We start from the raw sequence: 27609 nt of genomic DNA on the forward strand, positions 1-27609 counted from the left end.
AAGATTGAGCCATACAACAATCATTTCAAATCGATTCCCGGGACACCGACGATCGGCGAACTCGAGTTGAACCTATTCTCAAGACCCAGAACTAAACATACACGTGGCAGAACGCCCCTCCGTAGCCTCCCAACCCGTCGTGCGCTTCGAGGACGGGAATCACATCGGTTGCGAGCCACTTGAGATCAATTTTCCTGTCCAGGCTCGCGCCGCCGAGGTTTACCTGGGCGTTGATGCGGTTTTCGGGGTCCTGCATCTGCCAGATCCACCACAGGCGGTCCAGCATGGCGTGGTGGAAGTAGAAGATGGGGTCGCCGGGCGAGACCATGGGGTCGCCTCCAGGATCGCCGCCGGCGATGTAGTGGCCCGAGGTGTGGATGCCCCAGTTGTAGGCGTCGCTGTTGTTCCGCGCCGGCGTCAGCAGCGTGTTGTAGAAGTCGTTGATGTTCTTGGACTTGGTGATGAGGTTGTACGACCGGTCTGCCGTCGCGCCGAGCGCCGCGTTGACGTTGACGTCTCGCCGCATGCACCGCGGGTTGTACCCGCCGCCGCTCGACAGGGGGTTCTTGGGTACGTTGTCCATCACTGGCGAACCCGGGCCGACGGAGGCCTTGTAGCTGTCGAGGGGGTTTTAGTTAGTCCGCCTAGTTCTAGGCAAATATTTTCCTTTGCCGAGTTGATTGTGTGAAGTAGTTACGAACTCTTTGAAAGGACCATCCGTGACGCATCCCCCTCCGCCGCCAGACTTGATCAGGCCGCCGCTGGTGCGAAGACCGGTGTACTTGGGATCTGGCGCGCCGTTGCCACCCATACTCGTCGCATTGCCGTTGAACAGGGCCGATTTCGTGGGATCCTTGGTGTAGCGGTCGTAGTTCATGTACTATTGTTTTGTAAAATCGCAGTAAGCAACTTTGTCCCGCAACAAAACGCTATGGGTGGGACGAGGGTCAAGGATAATTTACCGGGTGGTACCCCTTGTAGCCACACTCGTTACGAAGAGCATTCTCGTACGCAAGGAGGAAGTACTTGTGAGCAGGGAACAAGCCAATCGTGTCGTGCAGGGATCCGGCGTTCGTCAGGTGGTATGCCATGAAATCGTCGAACCGGCTCCGAGCCCCTGGGAACTGGTCCTTGGGTGCCTTGGACGGCGCCTTCATGAGGCAGAGCGTGGCGTTGATGAAATCGGCCCGCTGATCGACGGTCATGTCGCCCCTGAATATCAGCGAGTCAGAGACCCATTCCAAGTGATTAGACCGGCAGCATCATGGAGACGGCCAAATATACTCACCACTCCCTCCGCACGCCCGCCCTCTCCAGTGTGCAGCCATTGTTCTTGCCCGCAGCAATCTTCTTGGTCATGTACGCATCAATATTGGTCATCGTCGTGTCCTCCAGCTTGTCGACAACATCCAAGGCATAGAAACCGTTGCGTTGCCTAGTATGACATCCACGAGTTAGCTACCGTTCCCAAAATAGCGACTCGAGTCCTACACACTCACACGTTCACTTTAGCTCTCCAATCCCCCGGCGCCGCGACTCCCGCGAGGACCGAGGGCAGCAGGAAGGAAGCACTCCAGACAATGGACCGCATGTTGGGTAAGTAGCAGTTGCTCTGTGGCAGACTCCTGTCCTTGTTGAGAAAGACGCCAGGGTCTTCGGCAACAATGGAACTTCATAAACATTTCGGGTCCAAGGCGCTTTTGTAGAGGAGACGTACTCTGTCCTGCTTGGATCAAGTAAGTGGCAAGGGTGCCCCCCTCGGCCCCAAATAGCCACATTAAATTTGAAGCCGTGACTGGATTGGTCATCTATGGTTCGCTTAGTGCCCATCCTCAATTATCTTTGTGGGGTATGTTTACAATTAATTAATTGGCTGGTTCTCGTGGGTCGTCCCGGCAGATGAGCTCTGCCGGGCGAGGCTTGTCACCAGCCCAGAATTTAAAATACCCGATAGGTTTAGATACCCTTGCGTGAAATGTCCCAATCATGTGCTAAGTCGGATTGCGGCCGGTACGGTGCAGTCGGCACTCGGCTTCGTCCAGAAGCAAGTGAGAGGGATCCTAAAATGGATGGAACGCGCTTGACGGCCAACACATCAACAAGCGCCAGCATGAGGTGGTTAACAAACTTCATTATGCACTAACACAAAGAATTGGGTTTGACATCGCAGGAGCAATTATAATTGGTGGCAACCTCCTTCCAGCAAAACCTGGCCTATTTAACCCAAATCCGTGCATACCAGAAGACCAGAGCATAGATAGTAGCTCCATCGCTCCCCGTCAAATCTACTTTCGAGAGCCGTCCCTAGCTACCGAGACGGCCATGTCACAATTACTCACGGAGAAGGCAGTCAACCCCAACCCCCGCAGCCTTCACCCAATGACACCAACGACGATTCATTAGGTAAATTGGCGGCATTAGTGGTTCCGTGAGGCCCCTCCAACTTTAGCCGAGAGGCTCGGCAATCCCCTGTCGCGATGATTGCCTTGCCAGGCCCCGGCGACATGAATGCCAGCTATTTCATTCATATAATATGAGAGACTCAACCGCAGTACACACACTGACGCGCGGCAAAGATCAGTTGAGTGAATCCAAGTTTTTGGTCTGATGCTCTCGGTTCCAAGTTCGCGGACAACAAGATGCGCGCAGCCACTTCCCTCCTCGTGGCTCTGCTCTGCCGAGTAAGCCTGGCTCTGGACGGCGGCAACTCTGGGCAATACGTGGCGGCCAACTGCACCGAAAGCTCCCAATCGCCTGCTTATTGGAGGATCGATGACTTTGTTCTGAAGGTTATCAACTGGGACAGCGGCGGATCTGTGGGCTCGTTTGGCTTCAAATCCTACTTCTCGGCCACAAACACGACGGTGGAATGCGCGGTGCAAAACGTCGACCTGGCCAAGCTGGGGGATGCGGGGCTGTGGTCGAAATGCAACAACACGACTGGGACCGAGTTTCAGTTCTCCTTCGCCGATATAAGCCTAACTATGAAGGAAACATGGACATGTTCAGGGTCTCCGGGGTGAGCGATTATATGTTTTTTGAAAGCTCTTGCGCTAACGTCTCTGCGCCCCAATGTGTAGAATCATCTTCAATGCGAATGCGACAGGGAGCATCATGATGCACGGCTGCCTCAATAGCAGCATAGACAAAGGCGTCGAGTCAGATTGCATTCTGATGGAGTTGGAAATGGCGGCCAACGACACCTTGTCAGCGACGACATAGTTGCTTTTATTCAGCAACTGTGGTAGACAGAAGAAAACCACCCGCTCGCCATTACAAGGGCTCTGGAACAACCAGGAGGCGCAAGACTTGGTAACTCAGGATCTCGCACAGACACGGAAGTTGGCGGGGGCAACTTCTGCATGAAACAAGAGGCTGTTATATGTTCAGGACCTGCACACTATTGGCTGAGTTCTCTAACTACGTCTGATTTGTGACTTCAGTTCGTTTCCTAGAATCTATTTGCAACTTTTGCCGTCCCGTCACTAAGATTGCATTTGAACTTGGGTGGCAACTTAACTTTTCTAATTATTTCTACGACTATGCGATCAAAAACCAGCAACTTTGCTTCCTATGCTTCCACGGCATTGCCTTTCCAACTTTGCCATTCTTGCAAAATACCAATAGAATGTATAATCTGAAAAGGCGCCGATCAAATGCTGAAAACCTTTAGTTACCTCGTGGTTACCTCTCCTAGGTTCTTAGTTTCTCCTATTCTTCCCTGTCAACATGTGTTTCCTCTTAAATAAAGATAATTTCAGTAGAAAGAGACCTGTATAAACCTAAAGTTGAGTGGACTATTATTTGCCCACTTCTGTGTCGTGTGTGATGACGGAAGTAATAGTATTCGAGATGCACAGCCCGTCGGAAAGAGTGAACCAACACCCGGTGAAAGAAACAAGAGAGACAAAAAAGGCCGTGCATCGAAAGGGCAAAAATTTCAAAAGATAAGAAAGGTCCTACCGGAATCGAGCCGGGGTTACCGAAAGAATCGCCCATCCGAAGGTGGAAAATCAGAATCCGATGTGATAACCGCTACACTATAGAACCGAGTGGATCAGTGGGTTTTTGATGTTATCTTTAGCCGCTAGTTCTCTCCAACAATGCCGGCGACTGGGCTGATCTACTCAATCAAATCCTTCGATGTGGATGCCTGGCGTTGAATCTACTTGCATGCATGTGGCTCCTCTTGAGAATGACTGTGGAGGAGTAAAACCCCTTATCCTTGAGCCTATCGGGTGGTGTGATGAGTGGTAAGCACTGACTCGGCCCGAGAATCGGGGCAGGCATTCTCGGCTGGATCCCCAGCTTTCGGGAAGATCCATCGGGCTTGGTCCTTGCGTCGGGCACGGTTAGAGGCGTCAACGCCACGGTGATACCAAACATGCCCAGCTGTTCAAAGATTACGCAGTACAGTTGTCACGGATGGAACCCTGCTTGAACTGACGGCAGAGCGCATTCAATGTCGTCACGTGCAACACAGTAAGAATTTCGACGAAGAAGAGACCGGGGTCAAGTCTCACGGGTCTGCGTCGTGCCACCGCACCCGGATCGGGGGGGTGCAACATAAAAACGCAATGCTGCGTGTTACTGATCGACGTGTGTCTTGCGGGTGGGCTGAGTTGGCCAGTAATCGCAGCGCTCGCTCAAGACCACCGCATTAGCGGACGGCCCCGAAACACTTACCCCGTCTAAGCTGGCTAAGCTAGCCGAGAGACAGTAGGTAGTGCGGGAAGCGAAACAATGCTACAAGCAAAGCGAAACAACGCTACAAGCAAAGCGAAACAATGCCACAAGCAAGACAAGTGAATGACTTGTCAGCGCTTCCCTTTTAGCAGCTGTTGGTTCACCGGAAGTGGGTTTCAGAGACTGTCGAGATGCTCCGTTCAGCCGAAGGCAATCACTACGCAAGAACTGGACCTCGTAGGGAATTTTTTGGGGGCGGCTCACTTGCGAAGAGGGTCAACGAGCGAGCCCCGCTCAAGCGAGAATTCCAATTGCTGGATATGGGCTGGTATCCGGATAACTTAAAACACGGCACTCTTGGGCTCTCTAGACGCATTCGTATCTGCAAAGGGACACATGGCTAACTGCAAGCGAGGATGGCTGCAGTTGACGTTGTCCTGACCGTTTGACTCAGGCCACGGCCGGTCTCAAACTGTGCAAAGGCTGGTGTCGTGTGCACACGAAGGAGGAAGCGGCAGCCAAAAACGGCCCAGAGGAGCGCAGAGAAAGACAATACGTGGCGGCTACTGGCGACACCCGCCAGGGCTGATGCCGGCTTGCGGACTCACTTCATTTGGCGCACTCACCACCCATATCCGTCGGCTTACGGAGTTATGGTGCACTGACTCCGTCAGCTGGCCTTGCCTTGCTGCAGGCGCCGGGCGTAAGTTGTCGGTCAACGCATTCAGCAACACAGCAACCGATGAAGCGCTCAACCGATCACTCTCTGTCATAGCGAAACCCAGAAACATATTTCTGGCAGCGACTGCACCGACACATGCAACCAAGTGCCGACGCGAGACCATTCCTCATTTGATTAGCGTCAAATAGGACAATCACCACATTTCTTCTTTGGCGACACAATAATCTCTTGGCGAGTGCACAACCGCGCCGAAGAGCAAGAAGAGATGACGTGTTGCTCCTTTCCAGGGAGCGTCAAAGGCGCACCTTCAGCGGGTCATGCAGGCACTGGACGCTGGGTCATCGTCGCAGCGAATGCCAGTTCTGGAATTTCTGCGTGTCTCGCCGAGTCTGCATGGTCTCGGGTCTTCGGGAGAGCAGAAGAACCTGCGCGGAAGATTAAAAAAATTGAAACATTCAGGCGGCGCTGACACACACGCGCGCCGTGTGTTTCTCGCAAGCGCATGAAGAACGCTGAGGTGACGATCTTTTCGATCGAAACGCCTCGAGGGGCTAGAACAGTCCCTTTGAGCCTGGAGAAAGAAGCACCGTGCAGCTCGCTAAAAATTGGCAATTCGCACCAAGCGAGCGGGGCCGCCCTGGGCAGGCAGGCTTGGGCGAAAAGGGCAAAGCTTGCCCGCCAGTTCGCCGCCGGTCGAGACCCTCACCCTGGATCCTTGCCTGCCCAGCCTGCCCCTCTCAGGTCTGTGGGTTTTCGCTGGGGCCGATTTTAGTGGCTGTCGCCTAAGCTGCCAGGGCTCCAAGGCCTCCGCCACAGTCTTCAACGGCTTAATGACATCACCCCAGGCTTTTTTGGTTCCGACGTGCCTGCCTGGTCTTGTTGGGGCGTGCAGGCGCGGTCCACCAATATTGTCAATCAGGGTCCAGGGAAGGTGAGACCGACGGAAGGCATTATCATTGCAGTCGCAACCCATGCTGGAAATGGGGACTAGGCACCGGGAAATTTCCCATCGACGCACGATTTTTTACAGTGTGGGCGAGTGACGCACCACCCTGCCAACTGGCCCAGTTGTCGGTGAGTTGAGGGCCAGAAGAAACCCCTCCCTCTCCCTCCAGGGTAAGGTGGGTGATGGGTGATGGCGCGGATCGGCAGACGACACCCTGTCAACTTCGATTCTCGAAGGTCCACACCAATCGATAGTGTCCGCATGCGGCCCCGTTGTAGGATGGTGGCTCTGAGCTAGCGATATGGGTGTGGTGCGGTATGCCGATCGGCCGGGCCTTCGAGAGCTAGGTAGGTCCCGCTGGAGGCCATCTTGTCCGCTTCCCGACTCTCACTCACTACCAGAGGAAACAAGAGAAACCGGGATCCCATTCAAAGGCAAGCAGGCAGGCAGAAATGCACAGTTCGAGCTCGCCAATCACAAGGCAGCGAGCCACTTCTCGACGCGGCAGATCTCGTGGACGAACCGGTCATCACACCCGACCTTGCTTAGGAGACAGACCTGGGAGCCTACTAGCTGCTTTAGATTGAGGCATCAATTAATCAGTGTCAAGCACTGTGTATTTCCCGCCGTCGCATGCCACCAATATCTCATCTGCTATAGGTTTCGCATCTGGCCATGCCTGAGCATGGGTCCATCTCCACCTCCAAATTTACGCCAAACGGCAATGCTCATTGCGCACAGCGGGACCAGGCTTGTGGACGCCGGGACAGGGGTGGGCTGTTCAGATCTTGGCGGGCCCTGCAAGAGAGATCACAACGGGGAGCCAGTTCGCAGAGGGTGGCAGAACTCGGGCTCTGATTAGCCACAAATCTGCAAGTCTTTTGTGCGTTGTGAGGGAAAGGCTTCACTTTCGCTCCCCAGGGCAAAAGTAGGCCGCGAATCATTATACCCCGATGGCCTTGTGTGGGTTGTTGTGGCTGGCCCCGTCTGGCACCACCACTTTGCTGTCCGGTCTCCCCCCTTCCGAGTTAATGTGCGCCGGGGCGACCTGGTGATCGTCCAATTACGAAGCCAATCCGCCTGGTGGACGGTGCAGAAATCGCTGGCCGTTTGTTGGGCCACAGAAGCACTGCCTGCGCTTCCAGGGCCCAATTGGTCGATGGGCCAAAGAAGAGAGAACCCACACCCACCACCAAAACCTGCCGGCCTCCAGGGTCCGCAGCCTTTTCGCATCACCGGCTTGTGGGCAAGGGGCGGCAACACCCTCCTTGCAGCACGACAACGGCTAGTCATGTGTTAAATGAGCGACTCCTGGATGATCATTGGCTGACCAGAACAAGCCGGGGATGCAGGGGGGCCACCTACACTGTACTCTGTACTGTCTGCTGCAAGTGCGGGCGTGGATGGCCAGATTCTAGGTTCACGATCCTTTTCGAGGCCTGACGGCCGAGTAGGTAATAAACATGACCATGTTTTGCCAGCAAAGAATGAACCTTCGCTGTCACACACGACAAAATGTAGCAGAGTACAGGTTATTAAAGCTTTAGCGCCCGCAACTTTTTTCTCTGCCATCCTCAACCATTTCAATCTTCCTCGGCTTTTTTCTTGTGTTGTTGGACCCGCATACTGAACGACCAAGATTCCCTGCTTTCGTCCCTTGGGATTACACAGCCTTCTCTCGACCCTCTCGCTACGACTTGCTCGCAGCCTACTTGCCCGAGCGAAACAAACAAAAACCCCCCTTTCCCTCGCAAAAGAAAGCATTTGTCCCCCTCGTACCGTCAAATTATTTTCGAAGCGCGACCGTCGAAATTTCCCGTTATACCGCCACACAATCGGTCGCACCTTGCTCCCGAAACATACCATCCCAGCGGACACTCGGAAGACTGAATCTGTTCACCGTTGCACAACGCACCCACCAGCCTGCTCCCGTCGGCATACCACGCTCACCTTCAACCTCCGCCTACCGTTCAAGAGACCTTTGAAGCACATCACAGCGCACGCAGTGCAGCACAGTTCAGCCACCGCTTCGCGGCCGAAGCGTACTTCGCGTTCCCAACGCCTCTTCTCGGGTGCTAGTCAACCCAGATCGCATCCCATCCCACCGCATCTTCCAGGGCCGCCAAGTTTTTGTTGCGGGATACTGTACCCGCGCCAGCCGCATCGCGTCAGCACCTTGCTTGACAGGGAATTCCCTTGACTAGGGTTTTTTTCCCTCTCGCATTTCGACTTGCTGGAATAATTTCACTGCACAAGTGGGAATTGATTGTAAGTTCTTATTTTGGCATTTTCATCTCAATCACTCCTGTTCTTCCTTTGTGAATATTGGATGGAGGTGGTGCACCGGGTTGCGGGGCCCCCTAGGGCTCGAGCAAGCTTGCACCGCCGTGTCACACCCGCAGGTCCTACGGACCCTTTCACTGACGCTTGAGCAGTTCACGCCGCAGGTCCGCTCCGGGCGTGTGCGGAACAAGGCAGCGGGATGGTAGACAAGAAAATGCGGCCCACCCTGCCCCTGGCACAGGTGATGGACGATCGGACCTACGCGATGCGCAGATTCTTGAACCCTTGGGCGTTCGGCGACGGCCACGGCCACCTGCGGTCCGACTCGAGCTGGACCTTCTGTTGGCTCCAGCCGGGCCCGATTGGTGCTCGCCGGGGGAGGGCGTGGGCCAAATTGCGGGGCGTGGCCCGCATACGCGCCATCATTCAAGAGTTGGAGAAGAGACTGCCACCTCCTTCCTAATCTGGCATTTTCGTGGAGAAATTTTCCTCGACCCCCTGCTGTTCAAGAAAGGCCTCCCAGGCTGACCTGACACAGCTGAAAGTGTGGGGGGTGCAACACCCAATCACGCCGTTTGGGTCGTTCGATGGCGTCTGGAGTTTTTTTCGGTTTTCTTCTCTTGTTTTGGATACTTGTCTTTCCCTGACAGTCCTCGGCGACTCTCTATAGGCATTTTATTGCTGTTGGGCATGATTGCAGCACGATAACACCAATCGGCTCAAATGGGCTTATTGACAAATTCATCCTTCATCTCATGTGCCCAATTCCTCCGAGCTTCCTCGACCCTTTTGGTCTAAGCTTGCAAGTGGCACAGTGCAAAAACATGGCAAACCGCGTGGGGGGCCAAGCCGTAGGGCTGGGCAGTCTGGGTCGCCCCACTGTGGAACCCAAAATAGCGCTGCCGTTCCGTACTGGTGGGGCCGCCGACAGGAAATGTTCCAGGTTAGGAGGGAAGGACTGGAAGGGGTGACAACAGTCGCGCCGCCACAGACCTTCCGTCTGAGAAGCTTCTTTTTTCCTTTGTCGCACTTGGCTAGGGAAGCCGCATTGTAGTCAGCTGACCTGTTTTATTGTTTCTTCAAGCGACCGAGGCAGACACCTGCCAAGACCAGCCATTCGTTGCTAGCCCCGATGCTATTATTATCATCAGATTGAGAATGACGACTTCCGTCCGTAATGGGACTAGCAACGAAGACGCCACGGTTCTAGAAATAGCACTTCTGGCAACAGTAAGGTTTGAGGCCTCAAGATGCCGAGCTGAGGCCAGCTCACGCCTAGGGTCGTGATCGCGATCGAGCCTCATGGACTCGCTGCCGGTCAGCCACCGCCTACCCAACCCCGAACAATAATTGAAGAAAATTTTCAGAGTTGGGCAGGCTCAGTCGGGGCCTGCGGCTACGCGTGTGTTACCACCGCCAAGAGTGTAGTGGCGTAAATCGGGACACTTGTTGGTCATAGGGCTCCGGTGAGACAATTTGAAACACACTATCTCGAAGGAAAGTGAGAAAAAAGATTAGATTGATGCCCTCGCGTCCTGGTTTCCCATATTGCACCGCGGTCTGGAGTTCAATCGACGGCGTGTCTCGTTGCAAATCCGCAAGCCGCGAGCTGGGGGCCCTCGCTTCCGCTTTCGCTCACGAAATTAGACCGGTCTCGACCTGAGCATCCTCACATTCACCGGGTTGCCTGATTGGGGTGCGTTGACATTTGTTTTCCCCACCTACTTAGGAGTCCTGCACACAAGCCCTAAACGGTGTTTGGCTACAGCAGCCACAGCTACAGCTTCAGGTCTTTCCCCCTCGTGGCCAGCGCTGTTGCTGCCCATAACGGTATGTTGCCCCACAACTATCGTAACACCGAATAAATATTAGCACCTCGATAGACTCATCTACAGGTTGCGCTTTGAGAGGATTCAGCCGGGATTCTTAATTCGGCCGGGTGCGCCAGATGTTGAGGTGGGCTGTGAGTTTTTGAGATCACGTTCACCGCTTTGGAATAGAATTACCTTGGTAGGATGAGAGAGAAGACGGGAGTTCGTGTCGACAGCCTCTCTAGTGTGTATCGGATACCCAAATGCCGCCCGCGTGCAACCTGACGCTGTTGTGTCAGTGCCCGTGCCTGGCTAGGCGAAAGCCGACGTTGACGGTTTGACAGGCGCAGAGGACCGTTCCACAGTGCCGTGGTTGTAGTTGCGCCTGTCCCAGTGCCCCACAGAGAATCGTCCGCTAAGTTCCCGCTAAGCCCGGTGTCTCATTAATTCTTCGCAAAGGGTACTTACTGTAAACCTCCGTATTTACGGAGCGTCGGGGAGCACGGACTTAATCACTTCCTCTCTCTCCGTCGTCTTATTAAGCGGTCGGTGTTTACGGAGTAATGTTGCACTTTTGTCACTTTTGTAAGACTAGGACTCGCATTCTTTGGGATTCCAACCATTGTGTGTCTTTGCCTTTTACACGGAGGCCGGCTTCATTTATTGAGGTAATGTCATTGTCCTCTGGAAACCGGGTGGCTGCTGGCGCCCGTCCGACAAGTGACAACTCTAGGAAGTTGCGTGTTTCAGGAACACGACAAGGATGTAGGGTACCGACTTCCCCAGCGGGGTGGTGTCGTTCGTTGCCCCACCGCTAGCTCCGTTCCTAGGGCCTACGTAATTGAGACGGGCGGGAACGCCAATCTTCTTCCTCTGGGCACCCAACCCTTTCTATCTATGTGCGCCGTCGCATGCTCTCGTGAGTTCTTCCTCCACGGTACGACCGAGACAACGCCCGTTTTCATGTAGTGCAATGCGGTTTTGGGGCTCCCAAGGTGAAAAGGGGCTTCAGAGTTCAATAAAGCAGAGCCAAAGGGAGTGGACTGCCGCAGCAGCCCGCCTTGTTACTCTTGTTGGTAATTTTTGGCGTCAAAAAATCGGTTGCATTTCGTCCCCAAGTTCAAGGTACCGCGTTCCTCATTCGTGGGGACCCGGGAATGGCACATGCACATGTGCGCGTCAAGAGGATCGCTGCCAACCACAAACCCACTGGGGAGCTTACCAATGTCTGCCATGTCACAGTTGCCAAGACGTCCTGCAGCCGTCCGGACTCGTCATCGAAGATCAACCGACTAAAAAGATGGAAATCGGGGAATGGGCGTCTTTGAGACGACCGCACTGGCCACAAAATTGCGCTTCCTCTCAACTCGAGAGTTGGTCGTGAGCTGAGATGAGATAACGAGAGGTAACGGGAGCCGGTTGGCAGTTGGCGGAAACCATCTCACCGATTGGTGGGGCTTCCAACCACAATTGGAGGTGACCACATAGGGTGCCTTTTAATGGCTGGTCTGCATTTGGAGGCGCTTTAGCATACACTGTGAACCAACATTTCCCTATTTACTCAGAACAACTCAAAGGACAAGGCAGAAAGCGACGCCGTAGAGTTCTTCATTGAGCTGGAGGCAAGGGTCGACAGAGTCTTAGTGGGCGGCAATGATAAAAGACGAACCAGCTGTTTTCGGACTTGTAAAGAGGAGCTGTGTACAATACGGAAGGGTAGTCTAGATCAAGGTGAAGAAGATGGGCGTTATATTTCTTGGTCTCCAAATCCGCGCACCGTTTCAATCCATCTTGGCCAAACAAGTAAAGCCACAAGGCACAGAGAGCTTGTTACCGTTTACTCTGTATGCCTTGCTCGGTTAAGGCAACTCCAGGCTGCTTTTCTCGAAAAGATGACAGGGGGCATGTGGGAGCCAATGACAGGTACGGAGACTCAAGTGTATCCATGTATGTACTGAGGCGCTTTGCGGAGCACTCGCCCATCCGCCCTCCGCAAATTCGGTAGCGCTCTACATGGAGTGATGTAGCGACTTAGTTTTGACTCCCCTTCCCCGTACGACGGGCTGTAGATGGGACGCATGCCATTTTTGCCTCAGGCGTAAATAATTCCATGTCGGGGTTTCGACCACCAGCGCTCTCAAACATTCGCCGCCAACATCCCCCGTCCTTCCCCGATTAAAACTCCCCCCAGTCTCCCTTTTCTAATCCCATCACCTTTCCTATACATATAAAACAGTCACTCGAGCTACTTCTTTTTCCCTCGCCCAACTTATCACCACTTCTCATATAACACACGGCGAGATCCTCACCTTGAACTACGTTCTCATCTACATACCTCTTCTATCACTGTGGCCAGCAGCCTACCAAAGCTGGGGAAACGACGCTTTCGCTCCATTGAGCTACGCTATTGAATCCCTATCCCCAGCAGACCGAAGATCACGCCCCAACATGGATTCACAAATACTCAATACAAATTTACCACCATCTACAGGGAGCTCAAGGTTAGTCGCTTTCATTCTAATTACTTAATCTGCTATTAAACGTGTAATGCTGTGGTAGCTAACGTATTCTTTTAGCTCATCTGTTACGGTCTTATTAACGCCGTCGAGCTCTGTCCACAGCGATTTGAGATCTTATGCCACACTTCCCTTGTCCCCGCCGCCCAGCGCCGCTGGTAGTAGCGGCTCCAATCCCGCAGACGACGGCAGCAGCAGCAACAGCTGGCCGTCGTCTTCGTCTGTCTCGTGCCAATCCCCAATGCTGCAGCAATACACTGCGCAGCCCGCACTCCAGGACGGCTCAATCTACGGGCGCCTCCAAAACCTGGCTGAGCAGCAGCAGCAGCAGCAGCAGCAGCAGCAGCTCCCTGGGAGAAACGACGAATACAGCCGCATCCCGTTTTACGCAGTGCGCGCTGTGGCCGCCATTGACGGCTTTGATCTGGGTTTCGACCAGAACACAAATTCACCACCACCGCCTGGTACCACAGGCACCGGCGGCGGCAGCGCACCATGAGTGCGATGTATTGAAAGCACCTCTAAAATGAATGAGCCTCTTTTGCACACCGCGCTCCCCAGTCGCTCCACATCTGCCCCATCCGCCGCGTCGTACCCGTCGCACCGCCGCATCGCATCCATAGCACCTTTCGTCGTTCGCCCACCAGGACGCACGCACGCACGCACGCACGCACGCACCCGCATCCTCATACGCCCTGTTGTCATTAACCAGCGAAACAATTCCTCTTTTTGTCGCGCCCTTTATTTTCTTTCGTCTGTCTTCTATGTCCTTCTTAATACGTCTCTTCTTTTCCTTTCGTCTCTTCTTTCTTGCATTTCTGGCGTATTTACGGCTTTACATCTCATCGTCTGAATACGGTTTTAAACTTTGAGCGACACTTTTGTGTTGACGTGTTGCGTGGGATGAACCCCAGACCATTCTGTTTCTGGCTTTCCTCCCCTGTTTTCGCTTCATTTGACAAGCGGACTGCATCTCATCTGCACTCTGCACGTATCCTAGCCAAGCGAGCGTTGGCCCTGTCTGCCGAACTCGTGGCTGGGCATGATCTGCACCTGGCTGGGCACGTCCCGCCGGAGTGGGAAGGAAACGGCGTGGCCCATGCGCCATATCCTTTGGGTTAGGCGTGGTTGCCTTTTTTTTTTTTTGCACCACTGGCCACCTCAGGCCGTAGAAACACCAACTAGCGAACTACGGAGTTCGGGAACAAGCAGGCCTATGGCCATTCAATAGATGGAAAGACGCTTGGATGACTACACATCTGGCCATGGAGTAATGATTCACATATTGCATTCTCAACGAATTGTCCCACACACTGGAGATGCACTCTGCTTTTCCCATCCCCCGACGGTTCGCTGTGATGACGCAAGCTCAAGCCACATGTAGGAGCCGAGCCATATCTTCGATGGCGGGTATTTTGGAAAATCAGACGAGTGACGTGGTCTCGAGCCGCCCGCGGGTGCGCGTGCGCCCTTGAAGGCCATTTGGGCACCGGATTTTGGATGAATCAGCGGCGCAGCATGTGAAAATCGTTCCAGCCGGGTGCCCCGTCTGCGAGGGCAGGCTGGAGGCAAGTGAAATCGGCCGGGGCAAACCCAGCTGAAATGTTGACAGCGGTAACCAACCATTTGAAGGGAATATGCTGTGCATCGTATTCCGTACAATGCGGGAAACTTACTTCCCCGCCTGAAAGCAATGGGCAAATTTCTTTTTTTGTTCACAGAGTCCAATTGGGACATGTCAGCTCGAGCCTCGTGGGAGGCAGTACTGCCGATGCCGCGTGAAATGAACAAAACCGCGTATTCGGCGAGCTGCAGCTGGGTAAATTAGCCCAAATAGGAATACCTTTCCCCCAGGTGAGAAAATCCGAAAGCGAGACGGCGAAAAAGCGGCTCCGTCACGTCCATGCGGCTGTTAGGAAGCACTAGGTAACGCACATGCGCCCCTGTGCACAGAACAGCGGTAGGAAGATTTGTGGCGTAGGGACGAGTACGAGAACAGGTACTACTATGTGAGCCCGCTGTTTGAGCCAAACTGGCAGCCCTGGGCAATGGCCTAGTCTGAGCTTCGATTGAGTAATAATGATGGGGGTTCTCCGTTTCACGCCTTGTGCATGTTGTTTGATGCATGTGCACCACACCAGTTTGATGTAGGTGTACTAAAAAAGAAGGCCCTTTTGAGGAAGAAGTTTAAAAGAACGGGCTGTTAGCTAGAACATACTCCGTATTGGCGGCCGGATAACGTGGTCGGTCTTTTACTAAGTCCGTGGGCCGTTCCAGCCCGGAATGGCCGCCCCTCGTAGGGCGGACATTGCCCCGCGCGTCCGATGTCTCATTAAGCATCTTGCGTGGATGTCATCGCTGGCCCGTAGCGTCCCCGCGTATCATGGCGGCCCCCCCTCCTTAAAACTGCCGTCCCTAAGGTAGCAAAAAAGTATAATTATAAAGCAGGGGTAAGAAATATTACGGATAATACACCAGAGACGCCGTCAAGCTATCTACAATGCGACCAAAATTATCACTTAGCAATGCAAGCGAGGTGGAAGCGGGATGCGGAAGGCTGACAATTAGACTTACGTACTAATAGGTTGCGGATCCAGCTCGGCTTCATCATGGGATCTCTTCTCTAGGGAGAGCATGCCTGCTCACATTTAAAGATGTATCAAGGTACATTACCGGGCTAGGTATACACGCAGTGCGCGAACGCCCAAAAATCATCCCGTCTTACTGCCGCTGTCACTACGGATGAATAGCAGGTACGTGACCGGGATAGGTATACATACAGTGCGCGAACGCCTGATCGTACCATCTGATGCCGCTACTATGTAGGCTCTGGTCTGCTGTGTGTGTGACGTAATAAGTGGGCCCGACAGGCACCCTTACCGTAACCTGTAAATCTGTGAATCCACCAGCCGTTCGCTGGGTCTTGAAACGGAAGCCGTCCATCTCTCGGCCGGGCACAATGTATGGGCTTTGGAAGACAGCCGCCTGCCTCCGTGCTTGGGTAGGGGTATACTTGTGCCGCGCCAACTTTCCCCCCGTCTTGGGGAGCTCGCCAGACGGATCCCTTGCACGCGACAGGAAGTCTGGTTCGTGGCGCCTTAGATGAGAGTAGCGGATTCGGCGCCGGATGACCTTTGTTCTCGGCGGTTCCATATGACCTTTACTGCAGCGTCTATCACGACCAAAGCGGTCTATCCGCAACCATACCTGCGCTTCTGCATGGTAGCATACACATAGTGCACTAAATGGCCTCAAACCGCCGGTGCAGAAGCCTTTCTACTGCATGGAGAGACACGAAGTTTAAGGTGCAAATTACCACACCGGGCAGCCTTGCCCACACTTCCCGCCGATGTGGCATCGTGCCAACTCCGGCCAATAATCGCGGCCCCCTGATATTATTTTGCAGTCATAGGAGCGACATGGCTTTTTGGGGATGTCGCTAGCCAGTAGATCTGGCCGTGTCAAACCCGGGTGCAGGTACGGTCCCTGTTCCGCGCACCCACTTGAGGCTTCGATTAGTCTGGGAACCCCCCACTAAAACAGAAACCGGGGGGGTGGGACAAGAATCCTTCCCCCCACCTTCCAAACGGCGAGCGACGAGGTGCCATGCAGACCGCCAGGAAGGGGTAGGGGAATTGATAGCCGACAAGAATCCTACACCCCCCCTCCAAACTGCGAGCGACGAGGTGCCGTGCAGACCGTCAGGGAGGAGAGTGCAACCTTGCTTCCCTTGTCGTGATACGTATGTATCCGAATGCGCCTTCCTGACGCCAACATCCAGCAGTGTTCATGCCAATATACCGACTAGTCGAGCCGAAAGGAGCGAGCCACCTGCAGTATTTGTTCTCTCGCTCATAGTAGTTGTTGTTGGCGCTGCGCGTAAACGGTTGGTCCTATGTCGTTTTACTGTTCTAAGATATACTACATTGGGCGCAAATGTGAGTGGGACCCGCTCGATCGGATACTATCACCACTGAGCAAAAGCTTGCGCTTGTATTCCGTAGTGGCGTCGTACTGCGTATGCTAACGATGCCAGCCCCGTATCTCCGTCCCTCGCACGGCTCAAGCGAAGAAAAAAAAGTGTCACCCCTCCACATAGCTTAGTTTTGACATCTCACAGTGTTAATTATTTTCATCTAACACTGTGAATGATTTGGCGCCCTCTTACACCTCCGGGGTAATACATGTTAGTGTGGGAAGGTAGCAAAGTTAGTGATTAGCGAGATTTCCCTAGAAGATACTAATAGTGACTAACATACCAAGCTAACATGTATTTCCCCAGTGGAGGTGAAGAAAGTCGAGTCTCATACGCTAATGTAGGGCGGCCCCAGGATGGTGGGTGACCAGGTTAGCCAACGATGCCAGCCCCCCGTCTCCGTGTCCCACACGGCTCGGAGACTAATAGAGGTCATCCCTCCACAGTTGCCCTGGCTAGTCTAGAATCTCACAGTTTCAATTATTTTCTTCTGGCACTATGAAAGATTGGCACTTTTTGGGGTCGCCGTTTCTCATACGCTAGCGTAGGGCGGCCCAGGATGGTGGGTGATATGTCGGCCTATGTCCATTTATGGAATAGCGTACTGCAGCTGATCCTTGGGTGTGCCCCAGTTCCGGTTCGCATCTTGGAGGAATTTAGGTGTGCAAGGGAAATCTGTCGCATCGGGGGGGGCGCTCACTCGAGCTACATTTGTGGTCTAAGCAGTTGCTCAATTTAATTTTCTATAGCATGTAACAAAAAGAGAAGAGAAGCAGGACATAACACCTTCTCCTGTCCCTCTGCAGTGAGTTGTCTCTCCCGTCGTGGTTATAAAGAGAGCCCTCTCCTCGTCCACCCTCGGGACTCTACTCACTCCATAGTTCCTAGTCTAGAGCTGCCTTTAACAAGATCCAATCCAACCCATATCAACGAGACAGTATTGCTTCCTTTCTTTCTCCTCTTATCTATCTTTAGCTGCTAAAATTGTCACTATTCCTCTCCAGAAGTAGGGGGCTCGCCGCCAGCATGTCTCACTCTTCGTTCGCATCTCACAATTAGTTAGTTCATCTTTCTCATCTTCGATGTTGAGTGTACTGCAAATCTTGCAAATCTAAACGCACCTCTCTGACAACAGGAACATATATAGCTACGGCTCTGCTTCGACTGCCATCCCCGCGACCCTCTCGTCCTCCCCATCCATGTCGACAAGCTCCAACTCCAAGACGACCACTCCCACCAGCGGTAGCGGTGAATCCTCGGGCGGTCAGATGGATAGATATCTCTCCCAGTCAGACATGGAAGAGAGCACCATCTATGCCCGAGTTGCCAGCCGGCCCCGGGGCAGAGGACAGCCCGCCTGCATTCCGGCATATTGTGTGAGGGCGGCTCGCGCCATTGAAGTTTTCGAGAACAAGTTTAGGGCAACTAGTGCCGCGGGAAAATAAGCGTTAAGAACCTAACTTTAAAATGGGTTAGGCTTACTGCTTAATTACATGGGTGCGCTAGCGGGACGTTCCGGTGGGGCAGAAAGGGTGTAGTGACTGGGGTCACCGAGAAGGAATAAGGCGGACGGTGTATGCAACTTGCAGCGTGGGGTCTGATTGCAAAGCGAGCTAAGCGTGCCTGGGTTGATCAGGCGTGTCTGGATGCGCCGAGGTACAGTACTGTCCCTCACTACATCGCTCCAGTTTTGGACGAGGCCTTGGGGCAGGGATAATGCGTCTAACATGACATAGCTTGTGGTTCAAAACTTTGAGTAATTCTCTCCTATTTCTAGTAGTATCGCGCTAGCAAGAACTCTACAATGTGATGTGTTTGCTATCACTGTTCAAGAAGCATGTTACGTTTAGCGGGGGGCTCGTTGTGCGACTTGGAGAGGAACGAAATAACACAGGTGTTGCTAATTCCACGTGACGCCGCCAAATCGGGATGCTAGCCAACGTAGATAATACGGAGGTTTTCGAATTCGAACCTAATGAAGGTACCGACACACCGTTTTGTTCTCCGTTAGAGTCTTGGCACAAAGGAGTTCAGAAGCCTCTTCTCCCAATGGTTGGTTGCCTTTCCATGGTTCGCATATTGCGAACAATGGAAAGGCATCTAAAGGAGACAGGCATCGCGCTCCGCTCGCTCGCCTAGGTACACAGAGCTCGTGTAGTGGGCGGAGCTCCTTCCGGTGCTGTTGAAAGACGCCATGGCAGCTGCATGCGGTCGAACTCTAGCAGCGCCCCACTGCCGCCGCAAGCTAGGTACGTACTTTAGTAGCAGAGCGAAATTCGGTGACGACGGTCCCGTCTGGCACCGTCGGTCGGGCTTCCGCCCGCTTCGGCTCCGTGTCTTTTGGAGTTTTACGCTCCCTAGCTATCCGCCCGTCCTTCAAGCCCACCTGCCTTGTTTATGTTGATTCCCAAAAAAAAAACCGACGTTCGAGTAGCAGACATGCTAGTTCCACTATGTGCGTCTACACTACCGAGTGTCTTTTTGTCGGTGCATGGATTGTATCAAAGTCTTTGCTTGCGTGCGCTGTGAACTGTAGGCACTTCCCCGCGTAGAGTATGGAGGACGGGGTCATGGCTTAGATGTAGTGTTTGCGCGATGACAGACCGGAACCGCCGTATGCACAGCTCCGGGGTGCGCAACCCCTATGAGCGTGCTAGGACGAATACAGCAAGGCAACCGCAGATTACGGCAGTCCGCGCACTTTGGGATGTGCCTGACTGGGCTATACTCCGTACACCTGTACAGTAAATTAAAGGAGAGAGCCCCTTCAATCCCGTCCCCACATGCATTCAACTCCACCTATCCCCACCCCTAGCCTAAGAATCGAAGCTCGGGCCGAGTGCTCGGCATATGTGCCATACATATAGAAAAGTCGCTATAAATTCCCGCGGAAGCTTGCTTGCATTGCAGATTCGTCTAATCGGGTCCAAGTACCCCAAGTCTTCGGCAGGATCCTACTGAAGCACTGATTTTGTGTTTCGCGGAGCTGGCAAAAACATCCTCACACCCTCACACCCTAAGGATGAAAGCCAGCTGTCTTCTTACAGGCACGCGCAATGGAGATCTATTTGACAGAGAATGCTTGCTCTGCGAGTATTTTGAGGGGGGAGGGATGGCTGGGTTTTGGAGGGGAGAACTTGGAAGGTTATGAGCTGCTTTGAAGCTCCCGCCTTCACCGCTCTCTAAAGAAAGAAGCACCAGCCTTCCGGCCGTCAGCCTTATTCCAAAACGGTCCTGAGCAAAAAGAGCAAAATGTAAATGAGATGCTCGACACAGGTCGGAAGGTGCGATCAAGGTTTGTTAGCCCATGCTGCCTTGTGCAAGGCAGGGGCGTCTGCTTGAAAGAGCGGACCTTGCGCTGGAAGTACCCCTGCCTGCCTGCCTGCCTTGCCTGTCCATCGTCCACACCCACACGCGGGGCGGGCCCGCAGCGGTAATTGGGTACAACGTATCGGAGCTGCACCACTACCAAATCGGGCTGTGATTAGGGTACTCATTGGGTCTCCGAGAGCCCCTAGCTGAGGTGCACTATGGACCCGGGCTGAGACAGTGTTGGTATTAGTTTGTATATGGGACGAAGATGAAATCGTATTGTTAGTAACTGTTCCCGGCGCTGTATGTCGCTATACAACATTGAGACTTTACCGTACTCTTACTACACGTATATTCGGTGGTCTGGGCCTGCGAACCCGACGGCACCCCCTCCGGTGTTGAATTGCGACCCGGTCCTGGACGAGCCACCAGTGGTCCCAAACTTTCAGGAAAACATAAATATCTCCCTGCCTTCTATCTACAGCAAGGGATGGTTCCCAGTTCCTCTAGTCAATTAGCCTTTTGCCGCCAAACCCTATTATATCTTTCGCCCACTATCAGAGAGCTAAACATAGTCCCTGCCTCAAGATGTCCAGTGACACTGGCACTTCGCTGTAAGCCCCACCCAGAACCCCCCACCAGCCCCAACGGCCCACTAGGTTCTGTCAACGCTTGTGCCCGTAAACTGTCTCCCCCCCCACTGTTTTGCATCCATGGCCCCACGCCCTTTGCACTCTACCAATCCTTATTTTTCTCATCTCAGGTCTTCACTCAAGGTTGAAGCCAGTTCTACGGCTTCAATTCGGACTCTCGGTCGATCCGACGTCTCCCAGGTCGCAAACAGCGAACCAGCCGACACGACAACAACTACAACTGCAGCCCCTAGCCTTGCCCAGCTCGCCATGTTTTTGGAACAAGACGCCGCTGAAGACGGACCTGTCTATGGCCGCGTTCTGGATTTGCCCTCGACCTTCCACTCGAGGCAGCGCCGCACCACTGCCGCCGTCCAAGCCATCGATGGTCGTCCCAATTAACCAGGACCTCTCGCCATCCTGTCTGCGTGCCATCCCCGTCACTGGACTGCATTGCGACGGCCACTGCGACAGGCTCTCGCCCACCCAACCCAAAGACCCATACCCCCCGAGTTACGGGTTGGGGGCCAAATCTCCTCCTTCCGCCAACCCCTGCTCAGCTGTTCCCAACCAGTCGGCAACACTCCAGCCCAAGCACGCAATCCCCTACCAAGCCTGTTTCCCACATCGGGCCGCCCTCGCTAACGTAGCCGATTGGCCACGAGGCGACACCAGTAGATCTCGTCCCAGCCAAGGGTACGAAAGACTCCGTACGGAATACCGTGGATCGGGTTTTCGCACGGATGCCACTTCACAATGATTGGGGGGGACTCATTGACCAACTGCTTTTCCTCCTCCGAGTCCTGCACGCACCCACACTGCGCCGCTCTTTCCCTGTGTGTTCAGTGTCACGCCAGACTTGGGTAGTACGCCCGCCACTTTATTGTCATTGACTTTTCGAGAAAGAAAAAAGACGGCTATGTCCGGGCCGACGCCGCTTATGCGGTCTGGACGCGCAAGCCAGCCAGCCAGCGAATGCGCCCAACCCCGAAGACGTTGCACATCCAATGTCACTTGCCTTCTTTGTTCCCGAATTTCTAACTCGTGTGACCTTGCCTACCCATTCATTTCCCGTTCTTATCCCCTATTCTCCGCATTTTTACCGGTCGGGAGTACACCGCATCGTGTTGGACCCTCTGGAACAGACATATGCAGCACTGAGGCCCCAGGCTGTGGCCCCATTACTTCCGCTTCCCCTTGCCCACTTGTCTCGGCTCCTTTGTCTTGCAGAGTGGGATCGCACCGTGCCACAAATTCCTACGCGAACCGTTTTCACGCGGGGATGTCTCCACTTCTTCAATTCGAACTTTCTTTGTTTTGCTTTTACTTTTGCGGCCCGCCCCGGTGGCACCGTTGGGTTGGTTTATTTTTCTCTCCTAGCTAGGGTCGCCACCGAAACTCTAGTCTAATCGAACTACGTTCCGCCATAGTGGTTGCAGTCGACGTGGACGGGTTTATTAACAACGTTTTTGGGATAAAAGCATGATAATCTACCCACTTTCGCAAAATAAAATAAAACACAAGTTTTGCCTGGCGCACCAACCAGGGAATGGACGTGTTCCTGGCGATTCCTTTGTATATATTTCGATTTCTCATGCACGCCGATCTAGGGAATTACGGGCTTATGATATAAGACTGCTATTTTCACGATGTGCAAAGTCTTTAATTGGGGCATAGAACTCGCCACTCTTGCAAAAATGCCTTGCGTATATTAGCATTCGCTCAATCTCATGCGACGGCTTCAACCAATCATTTGAAGCTTTCAACTGATCTGCCGTGAACACCCAATAGTCAACTCGACATTCGTAGGCGTCTTCTATTAACTCCTGTAATATCAACGCGGCCTGGTCCTCGTCTCGGCACCGTGGGCAATCAACACTTCGCAACACGGAAGTCAATGAACTATTCATTAAATCAGCCGAATGTCTGCACGGGGTGCCGGCAGCCGTCTAATCGTTCTTCCCAGCGCGACGACCTCCTCCACAAAGTGAAACCCAACCATCAGTTGGTGTTACCAAGCCAAGCAGAGCCTCACCCAACATCATAGACGTTTCAGTGGACCACTGGACATTGGATAGGCTAGAAGTGAACGGCTGATCAACTGTATCTAGTCTAGGGCAACCCAAGTAAGCGGGAAGCCGTGGCATCGGAAGTAATTCCCCTTTCATATACCATGACGCAGTAACACACGCCCTTTGTGCAATTCACACATGAATTCCCATATTTGCGGGTCGTCGACTATCACAGCAACTCCGCATAGCATGTCATGGTGCCATCCGGGAATAGGAACAGCCTACTGTATCTTACCGAGCCACGGGGTTTCTGTGCAACCGAATCCGATTTCCTGGATCCTGTGTAATGTTATGGGTGGGGGCGAGGGGTGGGGTGCAACATGAGGTTGGTCACCTTTTTCAGGTGTTCGCATCGTGGATCGCGAATTAAGGTACCCACCTAGCGACAGGTGGGAGAGCCCGCCTTGTTGTGCTTCGAGGCCGACCATGTGGGTGTGTGGGTGTGGGCGCACTGCACATCAACTCCCAAGTCGTGTTACGGTTTTGGGTTTTCGAGTTGCACCTGCATTGAGAGCGTTTTGACATAACGTAGGTACCAAGTACAGCCCAGTCTCTATTGCGATTCAACACTGTAGAGGTTTGCTTCCCGATCAGGAGAAAAATGAAGAAAGAAAGTAGCCAGATGTTGACAGCTTACGGAGTACATTCACGGCGCCAACAATTGCGAAATAGATCCATTAATGAAGAATTGAGTTGTTGTTTTTTACACACCTTCAAAAAATGGCTGTCACAACATGATCATATAACATTGAGAACCGAAACCGATGTGCAAGGAAGGTGCTTCTTAATTAGGCAACTTATCCTATTTTGTCCTCTATCCTACACTCTAGTAGAGGTCTGCCGTGTATTTTGACTCTACAACTCCAGGTTATATAAACAATTTCGCCTGCCAGTTAAAAGGGTTGAGAAAACGGGGGGAGGGGAAGAAGAAGTCAAGGGAGAGAAAAGTCGAAGCAAATCCAGACCCCTCCAATGAAGTAATGTTCACTACGCCAATTCATGGCATCTACAAAGCCAAAGAACAACACCACCAGGAAAACAAACTAAGCCAGACCCTTTTATTTCCCTCAACGCCAAAATCTATCAAGCACCTTTCTCACTCACACCCTCCCCTCCCTCGTCCGCCACTCCAACGACACAGAAGGACTCTGCACGATGCCCCAGTCGCGGCGGCCGGTGAGGAGCACGCGGCAAGCCTCGACACGCGCGTACAGGGCAAAGTCGGCGCGGCCGGCGGCGCGGCTGCAGCAGGTGGCGTCGAGGAGATCGAGGATGCCGCGGCCGTCGACGTCGCGGGCGTGGACGTTGGCACCGTGCTCGAGCAGGGTGGTCAGGGCCGTCTTGCGGCCGAGGCGTGCGGCGACGAGTAGCGCCGTCTCGCCGCGGCGGTTGCGCGCCTCGACGTGGGCGCCCCGTAGCAGCGCCTCGAGGATCGCCAGCAGCGACTTGGCCTTATCGTCCTGGTCGTCGCTGATGTGCGTGATGAAGGCCATCAGCACCGTGTTGCCGTGCTTGTCGTAGTGATCGATATCGACGGGTTGCGCGGCCGCCGACCGCAGCAGGCCTTCGACGTGGCGCAGCCGCGTCGCGAGCGCCCCTTCGCTGTTGGTTTTTGCCGAGGTTGAAGGGGCAGCGGCGGCGGGGCTGCCTCCGCTGGCGAGCTGCAGTGGCCCGGCCGCGCTTTCGGCTTTCCGCTTCAGGGGCCGGCCCGTTGACATGGCAGACCGCTGCTCGTCCATGGTCTGCTGGTTGAGGATGGCTTCGGCGAGGCAGTGCAGACCGTTCCGGCCCTCGGCGTCCTCGGCTCGCGGATGGATGTACGACGACTGAATCGTCTGCACAAGCCGGGCGTGGTAAGCCAGGAACGAGTCTTCGTCGGCGGCTGACGGCCGTGGGCTGTTAGTGCTGTGCCTAGAAAGCATCGGCCCTCGTGTGGCTCCTCCCTCGCTTCCGGCGAGTACTGGAGAGTCCTGTAGATGAGGCGAGTGGGTTCCAGACCGTCTCGGCGGAATATAGGGTCCCTCGCCACCGAGTGCCGTATTGTTCAAGGGGCTGAAGCCAAAGGCATCTCGGCGCAGGGCCCTGGCTGGGTCGAATGGGGACATGACGGCGGCTAGCATCTCGGGATCGCGAACGATGGAGTGGGCGCGATGGAAGAAATTCCGGCCGTAGACATCCGTCTCGTAAACAATATCCGGCGCGGATTCGACTAGAAACGTGAGCAGTTGCTTCAGAGGAGCCGTGGGACTGGTGAGGTCCGAGAACCAATCGAGGTTGAGAACGTGGAGAAAAGTCTGGCGTGCATTGTTCGTCGCCTTGACGTTGGTACTGTTGACAACAAGCCTAAACAGGGCGTCTTGGTACCCATCTAAAGCAGCGAACAAATGAAGCGGGGTGTTACCAAAACCATCCCGCTGGTTGATGTTGGCTGGCGATGAGTTCTCGAGAATACGGTTCGCTCGCTCGCGCAGTTCGCCGTTCGGAAACAGCCACGAATCCTCATGGCTCGACGTCTCTTCGGCAATGGAGCACCAACACTTCCCACCTCCATGCTCTTGCCCCGGAAAGTCGGCGCAGTTTCGCCTGTGTGCGCTTAGAAAGTCCCCAGGTAGCGCAAATCCCGGCTCGGGAAAGGCCTCGAAAACGTCCAAAGCCTCAAAGTCTGGGGTCATGGCCAGCTCTGGCAGCTCGCTCGGGTCAAACGACGGCCGGCGATCAAACGGCGAGTCATCGTCTTCAGAGCCGCTGGATATGGTAAACTCTTCGAGCAAGGTAGATACCTGCTGGGCGTAGTTGGTTGAGCAGTCCGACACCCTTCGTTTCAGGTCCCGAACCGTGGATAAGTGTGCCTCACTGGACTCTGATGTCCTCGGCCTGCCCTGTCCGTAATTCCCCCTAATAGGGATGGAAAACTGGTTTGGGTATGGGTCAGGCCTTGGGATGTGGCCGCTGGTCGGCCAGTCCACCGAGCTTTTTGAGCGCAACGAGTGCGTTTCCTCTGCCTTGCGGCTCGACCCAGAAGCAGATGAGACCTCGATACTTGACAACGTCGCTTCTCTCTGCCAGGGAGAGCGTGTCAGATTCTCGTAGACGATGGCACCAAGATTCGACACTAGGGGCTGACTAACCTCGCCGTGGGCATGTCTGCTGGCGCTGCCGCTAAAATAGGTCACAGACGACGAGCCAGGTCTCCTTGTCCGTCGCCTCGTGGGGGAGCTTGACAGGTTGTTGATGCGCAGGTCCATCTCAACTCGTGATTCGGGGCGTAGGTACCGGGGGTCGTTGTCCAGCATCTTGTGGATGGTCTTCTGGGCAGAGTTCTTGCTATGGACGTGTCAGCTCTGAAAGGCCCGGGCCCTTGCTCCAAGACTTGTTTGTACCGTGGTTTGAAAACATCATCCTCCAACACTCTGATGATCTTCTCGATGGACAAGGTCGTGTATAGATAGAGCCGTGCCAGCTTCCGTGATCGTGATACCGTCCATTGCGGCGGACGTCCGATCCTTGACCCTGATGGAGAGGACCGAGTGGCACTGATGGAGACGGGAGAGGACATGTCGAAGGGGCCGGGGTTGGGCGAGAGGGTGGCTAGGAAAGAAGAGCCCAGAGAACATGCCACGTCGTAGTCTCCGACGTCCAGAGAACCATATAGTAATGGCTCCTGGTGGATGCTGGCTTGCTTGGTCGACCATAGTGGAGCCATGATATTGATGAGCCGATCTCCGTGGGTTGCCGGTAATATGATGATAATCAACACCAAACGAAGCCATGTTTCCTGAAGGGCGATTCCGGGTGTTTTTATTCACAAAAAAGGGCCCCTGATTGCGAGTTTAAATTTTCTTGGGTCCCTAGCTGGCGTCAGTCGTGCCGGGACTTGACAGCTGTGGGGAAGCAGGGCGTGGGTTTAGATTTGAGGCTGCGTCGGTACATAAGCAGCAGCATGCATGCGCATGTAATAAATCATGTAATCATCGTGGGCTAATAGAGAATCTCAGATTTAAAGATTCCATGGCCGCCGCAGGCCCGTGGTGCGACGAAATCAGCCGGCGATGGCCAGTCACCAGCACCCACTGCCTGGCTTCGCAGGTGTGGCAGGTCACTCGATAAGTATAAAAAGTCGGCGCTGGAGGGCTCAGTGCAGCTGCATGCAGGCATGGGTGCATCCATAGCAAGCCCCACATGGGCTGCTGCCCTGCAAGCTAGGGCTGGGATCATGGAATGGCGCCTGGCGGCGGCTATATCAGGCTGTGCAAGCCAATAGAGCCCCCACAGATTGCCCGGCGAGATACGGATACACGACAGCGAGCGAGTGTGGGCCTGGTGTGGCTGCCCTGCGTGCAACGTGGGCAGCAGGAGGAGGGCAGACAGCGCGCGCTTGGGCAGCCAAGAGCCATGGCGGTGGGCGGGCAATAATTAGAAGAAGTCTGGCTGCACTGCGCTGCACTGCATGCATGACGGGACCGAATTGTGGCTGTCGAGCGGTAGGAGAGCCGACCCATATGGAAAAGCGACAGGGTTGCGTGCGTCGCCGTCATGGTGCCGACGGAAAGCTGGGGGCTGCTTCTGCTTCTTGGTGCCATGGGTGGCGATTCTGGAGTCTTCGACCCGGAACACCGTAAGCGCGATCCTAAAAGAGCAACGGGATCCTGGTGGCTGGCCGTCGGGCAGCGCGTTTGGCTACAGGATTTGCTTG

The 27609-nt window shown here is 54.1% G+C and overlaps 6 protein-coding genes and 1 non-coding gene across 7 annotated transcripts; 3 read left to right on the top strand and 4 right to left on the bottom strand.

Annotated features, from left to right (window-relative positions):
- Nucleotides 1–91: 91 nt before the first annotated feature.
- On the bottom strand, nucleotides 92–1591 carry B0T26DRAFT_743617 (uncharacterized protein; the record flags this gene model as incomplete). Its single annotated transcript, XM_060444285.1, has 5 exons — nucleotides 92–617; nucleotides 702–880; nucleotides 963–1212; nucleotides 1289–1435; nucleotides 1587–1591. The coding sequence occupies 5 exons, from the start codon at nucleotides 1589–1591 to the stop codon at nucleotides 92–94; spliced, it is 1107 nt and encodes a 368-aa protein (XP_060291416.1).
- Nucleotides 1592–2639: 1048 nt separating this feature from the next.
- B0T26DRAFT_654680 (uncharacterized protein) lies at nucleotides 2640–3222 on the top strand (the record flags this gene model as incomplete). The annotated part of the gene is made up of 2 exons (XM_060438565.1): nucleotides 2640–3019; nucleotides 3081–3222. 2 exons carry the CDS (start codon nucleotides 2640–2642, stop codon nucleotides 3220–3222), a joined length of 522 nt encoding a protein of 173 aa, XP_060291417.1.
- A 732-nt stretch (nucleotides 3223–3954) lies between these two features.
- Nucleotides 3955–4050, bottom strand: B0T26DRAFT_t237. Its single transcript has one exon. It is a non-coding gene; the product is annotated as a tRNA-Gln (tRNA).
- Nucleotides 4051–12856: 8806 nt separating this feature from the next.
- On the top strand, nucleotides 12857–13423 carry B0T26DRAFT_680025 (uncharacterized protein; the record flags this gene model as incomplete). Its single annotated transcript, XM_060440439.1, has 2 exons — nucleotides 12857–12909; nucleotides 12985–13423. The coding sequence occupies 2 exons, from the start codon at nucleotides 12857–12859 to the stop codon at nucleotides 13421–13423; spliced, it is 492 nt and encodes a 163-aa protein (XP_060291418.1).
- A 1961-nt stretch (nucleotides 13424–15384) lies between these two features.
- On the bottom strand, nucleotides 15385–16145 carry B0T26DRAFT_680026 (uncharacterized protein; the record flags this gene model as incomplete). The annotated part of the gene is made up of 5 exons (XM_060440440.1): nucleotides 15385–15419; nucleotides 15499–15547; nucleotides 15650–15660; nucleotides 15705–16087; nucleotides 16132–16145. The coding sequence occupies 5 exons, from the start codon at nucleotides 16143–16145 to the stop codon at nucleotides 15385–15387; spliced, it is 492 nt and encodes a 163-aa protein (XP_060291419.1).
- A 4811-nt stretch (nucleotides 16146–20956) lies between these two features.
- B0T26DRAFT_447410 (uncharacterized protein) lies at nucleotides 20957–21684 on the top strand. The gene has a single exon (XM_060435084.1). It carries the CDS (start codon nucleotides 21155–21157, stop codon nucleotides 21602–21604), a length of 450 nt encoding a protein of 149 aa, XP_060291420.1. The 5' UTR covers nucleotides 20957–21154; the 3' UTR covers nucleotides 21605–21684.
- A 2900-nt stretch (nucleotides 21685–24584) lies between these two features.
- On the bottom strand, nucleotides 24585–26995 carry B0T26DRAFT_806126 (uncharacterized protein; the record flags this gene model as incomplete). Its single annotated transcript, XM_060447181.1, has 3 exons — nucleotides 26297–26995; nucleotides 26045–26240; nucleotides 24585–25975 (listed from the first exon to the last, which is right to left on the bottom strand). Coding segments are annotated over exons 1-3 (1908 nt in total), but the record flags the coding sequence as incomplete, so codon positions are not given.
- Between the last annotated feature and the right edge of the window lie 614 nt (nucleotides 26996–27609).

This window comes from Lasiosphaeria miniovina, assembly GCF_030549165.1.
Source record: "Lasiosphaeria miniovina strain SMH2392-1A chromosome Unknown B0T26scaffold_7, whole genome shotgun sequence".
Taxonomy (NCBI): domain Eukaryota; kingdom Fungi; phylum Ascomycota; class Sordariomycetes; order Sordariales; family Lasiosphaeriaceae; genus Lasiosphaeria; species Lasiosphaeria miniovina.